This window comes from Rhinoraja longicauda, unplaced genomic scaffold (assembly GCF_053455715.1).
Source record: "Rhinoraja longicauda isolate Sanriku21f unplaced genomic scaffold, sRhiLon1.1 Scf000496, whole genome shotgun sequence".
Classification (NCBI taxonomy): domain Eukaryota; kingdom Metazoa; phylum Chordata; class Chondrichthyes; order Rajiformes; family Arhynchobatidae; genus Rhinoraja; species Rhinoraja longicauda.
In genome coordinates, this window is record NW_027601713.1 from 3,332 (window position 1) to 18,973 (window position 15,642).

The 15,642-nt window shown below is 47.4% G+C and overlaps 1 protein-coding gene across 1 annotated transcript in view; it reads right to left on the reverse strand.

Annotated features, from left to right (window-relative positions):
• Positions 1-992: 992 nt before the first annotated feature.
• Positions 993-15,642, reverse strand: part of LOC144591019 (ribonuclease T2-like) — a 29,447-nt gene continuing 14,797 nt past the window's right edge. The window contains exons 5-9 of the mRNA XM_078395366.1: positions 13,641-13,727; positions 11,690-11,723; positions 8,117-8,161; positions 2,792-2,824; positions 993-1,454 (exon numbers count right to left, since the gene is read on the reverse strand). Of these exons, the coding sequence (XP_078251492.1) occupies positions 1,422-1,454; positions 2,792-2,824; positions 8,117-8,161; positions 11,690-11,723; positions 13,641-13,727 (232 nt within the window). The 3' untranslated portion in view covers positions 993-1,421. The remainder of the gene's footprint in view (positions 1,455-2,791; positions 2,825-8,116; positions 8,162-11,689; positions 11,724-13,640; positions 13,728-15,642) is intronic.

The following is a 15,642-nucleotide window of genomic DNA, read 5'->3' on the forward strand; positions in this document are numbered from 1 at the left end:
GAGTCGACTCTGCCATTTATTCATGACCGATCTATCTTTCCCTCACAACCCATTCTCCTGCCTTCTCTCTGCACCCTTTGACCCCCTTACTAATCAAGAACCTGTCAAAACCTCTGCTTTGAAAATACCCAATGACAGCCTGCACAGCCGTCTATGGCGATGAATTCCACAGATTCACCACCCTCTGGCGAAAGATATTTCACCTCATCTCCATTCTTAAGGCACGTCCTTTCATTCTGAGGCTGTGCCCTCTGGTCCCAGACTCTGCCACTAGTGGAAACATTCTCTCCACATGCACTCTATGTAAGCCATGTCTACTGGTCACTGCAAACCTCCCATGGCCTCTGCATTGTCCTCCACTACCTCCCCCCCCCCCCCTCACCCCAACCACACACACTGAACTACAAACAATTAACCCCTTCAAAACCTTTACACATTTCTGGATTTCTTTATGAGGAAAGCCCTTTCAGTCCTTCCAGTCTGTGCAATCGTATTGGCCCACAAAGTTTACCTGTGGCCCAGGATGGGCTACCAGAGTGACCGATCACCCCGTGGGGCAGGGGATGTGGGAGGAGTGCCAGGGGAACCCACGGACACAGGAAGAGCATATAAACTGCACACGGATTAGAGCTGGCAGACAGCAGCACTTACTGCTGCTCCACTGTACCCTCTACTTGGTTTTCTTTCTTCCAGCCTGTTTCATCTGCTTTGCAGACTCATTTACTGAAGGCACCCAGCGGTCCTGAATCATTGTGGGTTTCCCTTCACCCTGCCAATCCAGCTCTGAGCCTGACCATTCAGTTTGGCTGCCCTGCCCCAGGAATCCAAGTCCTTCCTCTTGTATCAGTTGTGGGTCACACATTCACCTGCACCCCCTCCTGTCTCCATCCATGGCACCAGGAGAGGTCCAGACATACATAACCAATACAAGACAAGTTTTGAAATGATTTTTTATTGCTTAAAAGCCACAAAGCAAAGCATAGCTCGCATTTGCTGAACCCCTGGAGTTTCAATCTGTCTATAACACCACTTCTTTGCCTGTTTGTGTGGTGTCCTTCCTTTGCTTGTACATATGTTTCCTCTAGGTCTCTCCCCATAATAATTTTGAGAACATTGAAAGGTGCATGTCCATGTAGTGACGATGTGTGATGTGAGCACAGGTCACAGCTGAGTCTCCAATAAAGAATATTACCTTCAGGTGATAACTGCAGTGAGAATTTAGCAGCTCGACAGGACTAACACATGAACACCTCCAACTTTCTCTCTTTCCCTCTTTCAACCTGCCTCTTTTTCCTGTTTATCCATCCACCAGAGTGTCTCTGGCAGTCTCTGTTCTTCCATCCCTTTCCATCCCCTGTCCCGCTGAGCATTTGCAGAATCGTAGCGTGCTGTGCAGTTGATTGGCTGTGAGCTCTGTACGGTTACTTGAGATACAATAGTGCTTCAGTAATAATCTGCGGGCAAAAGAAAGTGGTGAAAACCTTTCTGGGAAAGGAGCTGGAGTGAGGGTGACCAACAGTCGGTGAAGGGTCACCCCTCACTCACTCACTGTGGAAACCCCCCATTAACTCAGACTATCACCCCAACCCACTGGCAGGCCCTTGTCCTTGTCAACCCAAACCCTACTACCTCTCCCCCCCCCCCCTCCCCCCCATTCACTGACGACCACCGCCCCATCCACCCATTCATCCTCTGGGGCTCTGTCACTCCAGGTCTGTCCCTGCCCAAGAATAGATGGGAAAACCATGCTGCTAGGGGAAGTGAGCAGGTTAGGCAGCATCTGTGGAGGGAAGGCACAGTGGACAGGACTAAATAATCTAGAAATAATTTACCAGAATTTTTCATGGCTTGATGGCCTGAGTTAGAGAGAGTGATGTGTTTTGGGTGTTTAAAATCATGAGGAGAGTGAATAGAGTCTTTTATCCAGGATAGACAATCAAAAGTCAGAGGTCCTAGATTTAAGGAGAAAGGGGCAAGATGTAATAGGAACCTGAAGACCACTTTTTTCAATCAGAGGATGTTGGGTCATGGAATTAGGTGCCAGTGGAGATCATTCTTGCAGGAACTATAACAGCATTTAAAAGACTCTTGAACAGGCACATGGATATGAAAGACATTGAGGGATATGGGCCAAACACAGGCAAATGGAACTTGCTTATCTGAGGCATTTTGGTCGGTGTGGACAGGTTAGGCCGAAGCAGCTGTATCCATGCTGTAAGAGATAGATTGTAGGAAATGTTTCCCAATGGTACATGTGTCTAGGGACAGAGGGTGTTGGTCTAAGGAGGATCCGAGGAAGACCTTTATCCATTCAGAGGGTGATTGGAATCTGGAATGATCTCCTTGAAGGGATGGTGGAGGCAGAAATTTTCAGTGTTGAAGAAACATTTGCATGAGCTCCTGAATTACCAAGACTGAGTAGGGTGCGGACCAAGTGGTTGGAGTTGGATACCTAATGGTCAGCATGGACACAATGGACTGAGGGTTCTGTGTTGCATGATGTGGCCATAACCCTTGCATTTCTCTTTGCCACTCTTTCTTCTCTTCTCTATTTCCCTCTCCTTCCTCCCGGTCTACCTATCTGCCTCCCTCACACTCTCCCCCCAAACTATCTCTCCCCTGTACCCCTCTCACCTCACTCTGCCTTCCAGTTCTCTGTTTCACTTCTCTCACTCACTTCCTGTTCCACCCATTGTCCTGTCACCAACATCACTTCTCCCCACTAGCGCTTAGTTGCAGACACCTTCTCTGGATCGAGTGTTCGCTTTTATACTCAGGACTTGATACTCACTTTGTTTCCATTTACGTTTCCCCAGATTATTTGCTGTGAACAGAGAGCGGAAAGATAAGGTTACCAGGTACGGACGGATCTAAGTTAGGACATCAGGAGCAGAAATAAGGAGAGATTATCAACTACTGAACCGTGGAGAGGGAGAGCCAGGCACAGGGTGGGAACAAGTCCCACATCCCCTCCCCCTCTGGAATTCCAGATTGGATTTGAGAATCGGTGAATGACAGGAGTCCACTCAGCCCATCAGGCTTGTTCCAGCTTGATGGTGGAGCTCCTTGCTAAGTCTCACTCCCCATTCCTCCCCACAGTCCAGACTTTCTCCAGTTCCCTTTACCCAATGCTGTGAATCTACTGAGCTCCATTCAGGCAGCACATCCCAGATCACTGGAGTTCCTCGCCTGAAACATCTCTGCTGTTGTCAATCCCCTTCCCCCCCCCCCCCCCCCCCGTATCTTCTGCTCTCCCTCTCTCCTGCCATCCTCCATCTATTCAATCTCTGAGAGGGCTTTCAGGGGTTTGATGAAGTCCTACGCTCAAGGCTGTGTGAAACTGGGCCAGAGGGGGTTAAAGATTGGGTAGCAGCATGGACCGGCAGCTGAGAGTGGGGGATAATTGTATTTCAGACTGTAGGCAATGGAAACATCAAATTCATATCAAATCCAGTAAAAATTTGTGTTTCAATGAGATCACCTCTCATTCTTGGAACTAGAGTTTAGACCAAGTTTGTTCGTTCTCTCTACAGAGGAGCAGCCAGACCCCATCCCAACCCACCATTCAACCTGGTAAAGCAATGCGGCTCACCCTCCATTGAGGGTAATCTTTCCTCAGGCAGGTACAGCAGATCTGTACATATTCCAGATCCTGTCTCACCAGTGCCCCATATAATTGGAGCAATCCTCTTAAAATAAAGCTCAACACACAACAAATAGCTCACTACCCTACATGTGAACTTTCAGTGGTTGGTGTGCAAGAACCCCATACTTGGACCTCTCCCAACACCAACACCGTTCAATTTCCCACCATTTAAAATTCTCCACCTTTCTCCACATTATTTTCCATCCGCCATGTTCTGCCCGATGTCTCTGCATAATCCTGGCTTGGTATCGTCAGCTACCTTGGATACATCATGTAGTGAGCTGGTGCAGGATCCTGACCCCAAACAGGCACCATCCCTCTGCCTCCACTGATGCTGAGTTCCTCCAGCAGTTTGTGTTTTGCTTGGACATATCCAACCTGATCTTCTAATACAATTCAGGGATATCAATTGTGAGCAGCTGGGCCCAGCATTAATCCAGCATCATTCCTGGTCACAGCCACCCAGTCCAAAAAATGACCCATTTTATCCCACTCCATCTTCTCTCAGTTGACCAAGTCCTGGCTCGTATATTATCCTCATGGCCGAGCATGTAAATTTTGTTTAATAACCTCCTATACCCCACTTTATTAAAGGCCTCTGAGTCCAAATACATATCAACTGGGTCCTCTTTTTCATTCCTGCCTGTTGCAACTTCGAAAGACATTAAGGTTTCAGGTTGGGACACTTCTTTGGACTGATTTTGGGGGTGGGTGAGGTGGGAAGGAAGTTGGATGAGAGGAGGGGCAGGACAAAGCCTATGAGTCACGGGTGGACACAGACAAAGGTTTTTTGATCAGCGAATGGTTGAACAAAGTCCAGAGGGTGAGTTGAAAATTGTGAAGCTAGAGGAAGGAATGTAGTTGGAAGGAAATGGGTGAGAGAGAAATGGTTATGAGCCCAGGTGTAGCACAGGGAAGAGAGATGGACTGGGGGGAAGGAAGGGGGGAAGAAGGTGGGGGAGTTTGGTAAGTTACCCAAATTGGAGAATTAAATGTCCATATTATTAGGTTGTAAGCGACCCGTGGAATTTGAGGCACTGTTCCTCTAGTTTGTGTCTGGCCTCACTCTGGCAATGGAGGAAGCACAGGACAGAAAAGTCAGTGTTGGAATGGGAAGGGGGTTTAATGTGGTTAGTAACTGGGAAATCCAGTCATCTTTGGTGGGTCGAGCTCAAGTGTCCGGCAAAACAGTCGCTGAATCTATGCTTTGTGTCACCGATAGAATGAAGGCCACATCCGGAACACCTGGAACATCTGGAAGGTTAGATCGCATGTGATCTAAGGAGAGATAGCTGGATGGATAGAAAATTGGCTTCATGAAAGGAAGCAGAGGCTGATGGTGGAAGGTTTCTTTTCACAGACTCGAGGCCTGTGACTGGTGGTGTACCTCAGGGTTTGGTGGTGGGCCCATTGCTGTTTGTCATCTATATCATTGATTTGGATGGGAATGTACATGATTAGCAAGTTTGCAGATAACACGAAAGTGGGTGGTATTTTAGATAGTTAAGATGGAGCTTAACTACAGCGCCTTCGAGAGCGAGTTGGCAAGCTCGCACCTGTGCCGACGTCCCGCCATGGTACATTCCGCCTGTTCATGCCATCGGCCCTCCGGGACTGCACCCATGTGTTCCTGCGCCGTGACACCCACCGGACGCCACTCCAGAGGCCTTATGAGGGCCCGTACCGGGTGCTGGAGCACGGACAGACAACCTTTGTCTTGGACATGGGGGGCCGGACGGAGGCCATGTCAATTGACCACTTGAAGCCGGCCCACTTGGACATCGACCAACCGGTGCGGGTTGCCCAGCCTCGGTCACGAGGTTGCCCCTCTTTGCAGGTCCCACCACCTGTCCCTCCAACTGTGCCTCCGCCGGCCCCTCTGTTGGCCGATTTTCGTACGCAGTCCGGTCGGGTAGTGCGACCACCAGTGCGTTTCGTGCCTCCGGTTCTGGGGGGCGGTGTCCTGTGGCGGCTCCCAAGGGTCGGGCCATACCACTACCGACCCCTCGGCACGGGAATGGACCGGTTCAGGGGGGCGGCCCTTTGCTACGGTTATAAAGGACAAGGTTTTGGGCACGATTTCACTCTGACAGACTTGACCGGTCTAGCAAACGTAATAAAATCAAACCTCCCGAAATACCCGGCTCCTTGCCTTTATTTCGGGCCTTTCTCGATACGTTGCCACAGTTGTCAAAAATTGCAGCAGGATCTTGATCGGTTGGCCAGGAGGGCTGAGGAATGGTTGATGGAATTCAATACAGAGAAATGTGAGGTGTTGCATTTTGGGAAGACTAAAATGGGCAGAATCTACACAGTGAACGGTAAGTCTCTGGGGAGAGTTGTAGAGAAGGAAGATCTAGGAGCGCAGGTACATAGTTTGTTGAAAGTGGCAACACAAGTAGATAAGGTGGTCAAAAAGGTTTTTGGCACACTGGCCTTCATCTGTCAGAGTATTAAGTATAGAAGTTGGGAAGTCCTGTTGCATTTATATCAGACATTGATTAGGCATTAGGCAAGATGGTGTCAAGCTGGAAAGGGTGCAGAGAAGATTTACAAGAATCTTGCCAGGATTCAAGGGCCTGAGATTTATGAGTCGTAATTATATGGAGGTTGAGCAAGCAGGACTCTATTCCTTGGAGCGCAGGAGGATGAGGGGTGATCTTATAGAGGTGTACAAAATCATGAGAGGAATAGATTGGGTAGACATACTGAGCCTCTTGCCCAGTGTAGGGGAATCAAGAACCAGAGGACATAGTTTTAAGGTGAGGGGGGGGAAAGTTAATAGGAACCTAGGGGTAACTTTCACACAGGTTGTGGATGTATGGAATGAGCTGCCGGAGGTAGTAGAGGCAGGTAGTATCACAATGTTTAAGAAACATTTGGACAGGTGCATGGATAGGACAGGTTTAGAGAGATATGGGCCAAACATAGGCAGGTGGGGCCAGTGTAGATGGGACATGTTGGTTGGTGTGGGCAAGTTGGGCCGAAGGGCGTGTTTCCGCGCAGTATGACTATCCTCCTGTCGCCTTCAGTTCTCTCTCCAACGCCATTCTTGCGAAGTACATTAATGACTTGGATGAAGGGATTAAAAGTACCATTAGCAAATTTGCAGATGATACAAAGCTGGGTGGCAGTGTGAACTGTGAGGAAGATGCTATGAGGATGCAGGGTGATTTGGACAGGTTGTGTGAGTGGGCAGATGCATGGCAGATGCAGTTTAAGGTGGATAAATGTGAGGTTATCCACTTTGGTGGAAAGAACAGGAAGGCAGATTATTGTCTGAATGGTGTCAAGTTAGGAAATGGGGAAGTACAAAGAGATCTGGGTGTCCTTGGTCATCAGTCACTTAAAGTTAGCATGCAGGTACAGCAGGCAGTGAATAAAGCTAATGGCATGTTGGCCTTTATGACAAGAGGAGTTGAGTATAGGAGCAAAGAGGTCCTTCTGCAGTTGTACAGGGCCCTAGTGAGACCACACCTGGAGTTCTGTGTGGAATTTTGGTCTCTAAATTTGAGGAAGGACATTCTTGCTATTGAGGGCGTGCAGCATGGATTCACTAGGTAAATTCCCAAAACGGTGGGACTGTCGTATGTTGAAAGACTGGAGCGACTAGGCCTGTATACGGTGGAATTTAGGATGAGAGGCGGTCTTATTCAAACATATATTATTAAGGGATTAGGCACATTAGAGGCAGAAAACATGTTCCCAATGTTGGGGGAGTCCAGAACCAGGGGCCACAGTTTAAGAATAAGGGGTAAGCCATTTAGAACGGATATGAGGAAATACTTTTTCATTCAGAGAGTTGTAAATCTGTGGAATTCTCTGCCTCGGAAGGCAGTGGAGGCCAATTCTCTGGATGCTTTCAAGAGAGAGCTAGATAGAGCTCTTAAAGATAGCGGAGTCAGGGGGTATGAGAAGAAGGCAGGAACGGGGTACTGATTGTGAATGATCAACCATGATCACATTGAATGGTGGTGCTGGCTCAAAGGGCCGAATGGCCTACTCCTGCACCTATTGTCTATTGTCAAAATCTGTTGTAATTTTAAGGGGTTGCAGCTCAGGGTGAACTTGTTGTGGTACATTTGGACCAGAGTGATTTTATCCTGAGGAGAGATTAAGCAGAATGGGCCTGTCCTCTCGAGTGGAAAATAATGAGTAATAACCTCTTGATGATTTGCATATCCATTATAGGCTTTGGGAGGGGATTTATTGCAATGTTGGTTCCTCTAGTTGAGAAGTGTAGAAGTAGGGGGTTGTTGGGATTGCAAGTTGGGACAGGCTGTTGAGTACTGAGATAAGAAAAAAATCCCCATCCTCATAGGTGGCGATTCTTTAGATTTCATCACACAGGGGTGTGGGAGCTCAGCCACTGAGGGCATTCACAACAGAGATTACTAGATTTCTGGATATCAAGGGGAACATGGATTATGGGCTGGTTGTGAGCTTTTTCCATCAGGACCTGATACTTACACATCTCTTCACAGATGGTAGATTTGTGAAGCATGCTTTGGCTTTCTGTGAACAAAGGAAAGTGGAGGTTACCAGGAGTGGACTGACCAGCTATGATCCTTCAGACAGAAAAGACGATGACAAACTAATGAAACGCAGAGAGGGAAGTGCTCCGAGCACATTACATCAGCACGTATTACTGGATGACGGATTGGCTGGAAATCTAAATAAAATAGAAAACAATAAATAACCTCAGCAAGTCAGGTAACGTTTATAGGGAAAGAAACAGATTTAACATTTCAGGTTCAAGATCCCACTACAGTATCGGCAAAGGAAAGCACAAAAGGTAATTGAAGTTGCAGAAACGTCCTGAAAAGGTCAGGAAAAAGGAGGCTTGGATCAGGTCCAGGTGGCTGGGACAAAGCGTATCCCTGGAGAATGTAGTGGACTGCAGGGCACATTTATAGTAATGGAATCACACAGCACAGAAACAGGCCCATAGGCACAACCTGCCCATGCTGACCAATATGCCCCATCTACAATAGACAGTAGATAATAGGTGCAGGAGTAGGCCATTCGGCCCTTTGAGCCAGCACCACCATTCAACGTGATCATGGCTGATCATTCTCAATCAGTACCCCGTTACTGCCTTCTCCCCATACCCCCTGACTCCGCTATCCTTAAGAGCTCTATCTAGCTGTCTCTTGAATGCATTCAGAGAATTGGCCTCCACTGCCTTCTGAGGCAGAGAATTCCACAGATTCACAACTCTCTGACTGAAAAAGTTTTTCCTCATTTTTTTTCTTCTTCTTTTTTCTTTCATATTTCAGATACAGCACGGAAACAGTCCTTTTTGGCCCACCAAGTCCGCGCCGCCCAGCGATCCCCGCACACTAACACTATCCTACACACACTAGGGACAATTTTTACATTTACCCAGTCATTTAAACTACATACCTATCCATATCATCTCCGATCTAAATGGCCTACCCCTTATTCTTAAACTGTGGCCCCTGGTTCTGGACTGCACCAACATTGGGAACATGTTTCCTGCCTCTAACGTGTCCAACCCCTTAATAACCTTATACATTTCGATAAGATCTCCTCTCCTCCTTCTAAATTCCAGTGTATACAAGCCTAGTCAATCCAGTCTTTCAACATATGACAGTCCCGCAATTCCAGGAATTAACCTAGTAAACCTACGCTGCACGCCCACAATAGCAAGAATATCCTACCTCAAATTTGGAGACCAAATCTGCGAATTTGCTAATGGTACTTTTAATCTCTTCATCCAAGTCATTGATGTATACTGTAATTAGCTGCGGTCCCAGCTCCGAGCCTTGCGGTACCCCACTAGTCACTGCCTGCCATTCTGAAAGGGACCCATTTATCCCCACTCTTTGCTTTCTGTCTGTCAACCAATTTTCTATCCATGTCAGTACCCTACCTCCAATACCATGTGCTCTAATTTTGTCCACCAATCTCCTATGTGGGACCTTGTCGAAGGCTTTCTGAAAGTCGAGGTACACCACATCCACTGGCTCTCGCCTGTCAATTTTCCTAGTTACATCCTCAGAAAATTCCAGTAGATTAGTCAAGCATGATTTCCCCTTTCGATAAGATCCCCTCTCATCCTTCTGAATTCCAGTGTATACAAGCCTAGCCACTCTAGTCTTCCAACATATGACAGTCCCGCCATTCCATGAACTAACCTAGTATACCTACGCTGCACGCCCTCAATAGCAAAAATATCCTTCCTCAAATTTGGAGACCAAAACTGCACACAGTACTCCCGGTGCGGTCTCACTAGGCCCCTGTACAACTGCAGAAGGACCTCTTTGCTCCTATACTCAACTCCTCTTGTTATGAAGGCCAATATTCCATTGGCTTTCACTGCCTGCTGCACCTGGAGCTTCCTTTCAGTGAATGATGCACTAGGACACCCAGATCTCGTTGTACGTCCCCTTTTCCTAACTTGACACCATTCAGATAATAATCTGCATTCCTAATCTTACCACCAAAGTGGATAACCTCACACTTATCCACATTAAACTGCATCTGCCATGCATCCGCCCACTCACACAACCTGTCCAAGTCACCCTGCAACCTTATACCATCTTCCTCACAGTTCACACTACTACCCAGATTTGTATGATCTGCAAATTTGCTAATGGTACTTTTAATCCCTTCATCCAAGTCTTTAATGTATATATTAAATAGCTGCGGTCCCAGCACCGAGCCGTGCGGTACCCCACTAGTCACTGCCTGCCTTTCTGAAAGGGACCCATTTATCCCCACTCTTTGCTTTCTGTCTGCCAACCAATTTTCTATCCATGTCAGTACCCTACCCCCAAACCCATGTGCTCTAATTTTGCCCACTAATCTCCTTTGTGGGACCTTGTTGAACGCTTTCTGAAATTCGAGGTACACCACATCCACCGGCTCTCCGCTGTCAATTTTCCTAGTCACATCCTCAAAAAATTCCAGAAGATTAGTCATGCATGATTTCCCCTTCGTAAATCCATGCTGACTCGGAACGATCCTGTTACTGCTATCCAAATGCTCCGCAATTTCATCTTTTATAATTGACTCCAGCACCTTCCCCACCACTGATGTCAGACTAACTGGTCTATAATTTCCCGTTTTCTCTCTCCCTCCTTTCTTAAAAGTGGGATAACATTAGCTACCCTCCAATCCACAAGAACTGATCCTGAATCTATAGAACATTGGAAAAGGATCACCAATGCGTCCACAATTTCTAGAGCCACCTCTTTAAGTACCCTGGGATGCAGACCATCAGGCCCTGGGGATTTATCAGCTTTCAGTCCCATCAGTCTACCCAACACCATTTCCTGCCTAATGTTCCTTCAGTTCCTCCGTTACCCTAGGATCTCTGGCCACTAGAACATCTAGGAGATTGTTTGATTGTTATACTAGTCCCACCTACTTGCACTTGGCCCATATCCCTCCTTCATTATCCATGTACCCATCCATATACCCAACATTCCATTTACCCACCACCCTCTGTGTGAAAAAGTTGCCCCTTAGGTTCCTATTAAATCTTTCCCCTATCACCCTAATCCTATGGCTTCTGATTCTTGATTCCCCTACTCTGGGTAAAAGACTGTGCATTCACCTTATCTATTCCACTCATGATCTTATACTCCTCTGTAAGTTCATTCCTCATCCTCCTGCATTCCAGGGAATAAAGTCCTAGACTGCCCAATCACTCCCTATAGCTCAGGCCCTCAAGTCCTGGCAACATCCTTGTAAAGGATGTTCGTAAAGGAAAACTAAAGGGCAAAAAAATAAGGCCTGGCAGACCTCTGGCAGATAAGATGCAAGAGACTCCAATGAGTTTTTGTAACATTTTATGCATGGGTTGGGGGTGGGAGACACGACATGGGGGGGGGGGAGATATGACACGGGGGGGGGGGGATATGACACGGGGTGGGGGGGGGAGATATGACACGGGGGGGGGGGGGGGATACGGAAGAGACGGCGCCGAGGACTCCTGTACATTGGTAACATTAGGTCCCTGTCTCATAACATAAACACCTTGTAACAAAGAACCATTAATTGAGCATGACTTACCTCTGGGTCTTGGTCTACACAACCTTTCACACGTCTGCAACAAAACAAAGAAGTTTTGTTTCCGCTGCACATCAACATTCAACGCTCATAAGTAAATACAAATTATTGTATCCCTTCCTCCCCCTCACCAACATACCGTCCCCACATTCCTCACCCTCTCTGCTTAATCCCCATTAACCCATGCGCTCCCTCTCAGTATTCCCACCTCTCCACACACTCTCCCTCTCTGGCACACAATCACATTGGAGAGTAGCAACGATTTGTGAACAAAAACTGATCTGTGTTCCTGTTGCATTGTGCAGATTTCTGTCCATCTACACAGGTTCACAACCCAATGGTATGAACATTGAATTCACCAATATCAAGTAATACCCCCATGCCCTCTCTCGTTTCCGTTCCCCCCTCCTACACCCGGTGCAGCCCATTTATTTCACTATCTCCCATCTGCCCCTTCACACCCCACCATTTTCCTTCCTCAGTGTGCTCATCTCCCATCCCCAGATCCCTCATTTCTCTTTTATTCCCCCCTCTTCCCCCCCCCACACAATACTGCACACAATACTCCAAATGTGCCCTGACCAAAGTTTATAAAGCTGCAACATGATCACCTGATTCTAAAACCCACATCTGACTGATGAAGGTAAGCAAGCTGTCTGCCTTCTTTACCTCCCTATCCATGTTGTGCTTCCACTTTCAGTGAACTATGGACTTGCTCCTCAAGATTCCTCTGCAGATAATGCTATGGAGGGTTTAATTTATAAGGACCAGACTCAAAGAGCAGAGGGCAAAGCTTTAAAGTGAGAGGGGCAAAGTTTAAAGGAGAGTGGTGGGTGCCTGGAACACACTGCTGAGGGTGGTGGTGGAGGCAGATACAATAGTGGCATTTGAGGCCTTTAAATAAGTACATGGATATGCAGGGAATGGAGGGATGTGGATCATGTGCAGGTGGAGGAGATTAGTTTATCTTGGCATCATGAACAGCACTGACATTGTGGGCCAAAGGGCCTGTTCCTGTGCTGCATTGTACTGATAGGCCTGGAACAATGCAGGGTGTAACACAGGGAACTTCGATCATGTGGATGATCACAGTCTTTTCCCAAGGGCGGGAAAGTGTAAAACTAGATTTTCGATGAGAGGGGAAAGATTTAAAAGAGATCTGAGGGTGGTGGGAGTATGAAATGAGCTGCCAGAAGAGGTGGGAGGAGCGAGTACAATAACAATATTTCAAAGTTATACGGACAGGTACATGGATTGGAAAGGTTTAGAGGAGTATGGGCCAAACGCAACCTAATGGGTGTGGCTCGAGGTGAACACTTTGGTTAGCATGGAAGAGGTGCAGAAGGCCCTGTTTCCATGCTGCGTAGCTCTCTGTCTATATGATCTATATTCTGCCTCTCCCTCTACCCATCCATCTCTTTCTCCCTGCCTGTATAGCTCTCCATCTCTTCACATCTGTCCTCCTCCCCTCTTTTCACACATCTATCTGTAACTATCTATCTATCTTCCTGTGTCTGCCTGTTTCCCACATCTGTTTGTTTTGTCAGGCATCTGTGCATCTCCCCCTTCTCTCTCTCCCTCGCTGCATCCTTTATCTCCCACTCTCTCTCTGCCACTCACACTCTGTTGCTCTCTCCTTCCACTCTCCATCTTTTCCCATCTCTTTGTGCTCTGTCCTCAATCTCCCCTCTCCCTCTCATTGTCTCCCCCTCTGTCACTCTTACTCTCTCCATCACTTCTCCCTCAGACTCTCTCTCTGTCCGTCCTCCTCCTCTCCCTCCTTCCATCTCTCTCTCTCTCTCTCTCTCTCTCTCTCTCTCCATCTCCCTGCCTCTGTCTCTCTTCTTCCATATATTTGTCTCTCTGCCACCCTTCCTCATTTTGTCTCTCTCTCCTCCCGTGGATGGTGGTGGTGGGGCTGTATGTCAGTGAGATACACACATCAGGTCCTCACCTGTAGTAGTTCAGACCTTTCTCAAAGTACCGATGCACTGTTAATGTCTGAGTAGCAGGCTTCCCGTGTGCATACCACTGTTGGGGCCTGTGGAAAGAGATTAGGAACAGCAATGTTTCAATATGAAGAGTTTTCAAGAGTGCAGAGCTGAAAGATGGATTGAAGGAGAAACAGAAACTCTCTTTGAATGATATTGGTGGTGAGACCACACAATAGACAATAGACAATAGACAATAGGTGCAGGAGTAGGCCATTCAGCCCTTCGAGCCAGCACCGCCATTCAATGCGATCATGGCTGATCACTCTCAATCAGTACCCCGTTCCTGCCTTCTCCCCATACCCCCTCACTCCGCTATCCTTAAGAGCTCTATCCAGCTCTCTCTTGAAAGCATCCAACGAACTGGCCTCCACTGCCCTCTGAGGCAGAGAATTCCACACCTTCACCACTCTCTGACTGAAAAAGTTCTTCCTCATCTCCGTTCTAAATGGCCTACCCCTTATTCTCAAACTGTGGCCCCTTGTTCTGGACTCCCCCAACATTGGGAACATGTTATCTGCCTCTAATGTGTCCAATCCCCTAATTATCTTATATGTTTCAATAAGATCCCCCCTCATCCTTCTAAATTCCAGTGTATACAAGCCCAATCGCTCCAGCCTTTCAACATACGACAGTCCCGCCATTCCGGGAATTAACCTAGTGAACCTACGCTGCACGCCCTCCATAGCAAGAACATCCTTCCTCAAATTTGGAGACCAAAACTGCACACAGTACTCCAGGTGCGGTCTCACCAGGGCCCGGTACAACTGTAGAAGGACCTCTTTGCTCCTATACTCAACTCCTCTTGTTACGAAGGCCAACATTCCATTGGCTTTCTTCACTGCCTGCTGAACCTGCATGCTTCCTTTCATTGACTGATGCACTAGGACACCCAGATCTCGTTGAACTCCCCCTCCTCCTAACTTGACACCATTCAGATAATAATCTGCCTTTCTATTCTTACTTCCAAAGTGAATAACCTCACACTTATCTACATTAAACTGCATCTGCCATGTATCCGCCCACTCACACAACCTGTCCAAGTCACCCTGCAGCCTTATTGCATCTTCCTCACAATTCACACTACCCCCCAACTTAGTATCATCTGCAAATTTGCTAATGGTACTTTTAATCCCTTCGTCTAAGTCATTAATGTATATCGTAAATAGCTGGGGTCCCAGCACCGAACCTTGCGGTACCCCACTGGTCACTGCCTGCCATTCCGAAAGGGACCCATTTATCCCCACTCTTTGCTTTCTGTCTGTCAACCAATTTTCTATCCATGTCAGTACCCTACCCCCAATACCATGTGCCCTAATTTTGCCCACTAATCTCCTATGTGGGACCTTGTCTATTGTGCAGAGTTCCAGTCACCCAACTACAGGAATTATTCCAACTAAATATATAGGAATAATTTCAACTATGGGAACCCCGTCATTAAGTTGGAAAGGGTACAGAAGAGATTGATGAGGATGTAACAGGGACAGGAGGGATTGAATGATATGGAGGGACTGGACAGGCTGGGGCTGTTTTCACTGGAGCGAAGAAGGCAATAAAGTGACTGCTTTCCCAGGGTTGGGTGTCTAAAACATGAGGGCATAGGTTTAAGGTGAGAGGGGAAAGATTTAAAGGGTACCTAAGGGGCAATCTTTTCCACACAGACGGCGCTACATTTATGGAATAAGCTGACAGAGGTCATGTAGAGATGGATTTAAAAGACATTTGGACAGGCATTTGGATAGAAATGTTTAGAGGAAATTAAAAACAAGTTGGTGGAGACCAGACAGTATCTGCAGGGAGAAAATGCACAGATGACCATTTTCTCCAGTCTGAAGATCAGGAACCAAAACATTATTTGTCCAGTTGGAAGGGGAGGGGAGGGGAGGGGGTGGGGAGAGTGGGTGATGAAGGAGAGTGTCCATGGTGGGGGTGGGGTGGGGAGAGTGGGTGATGAAGGAGAGTGTC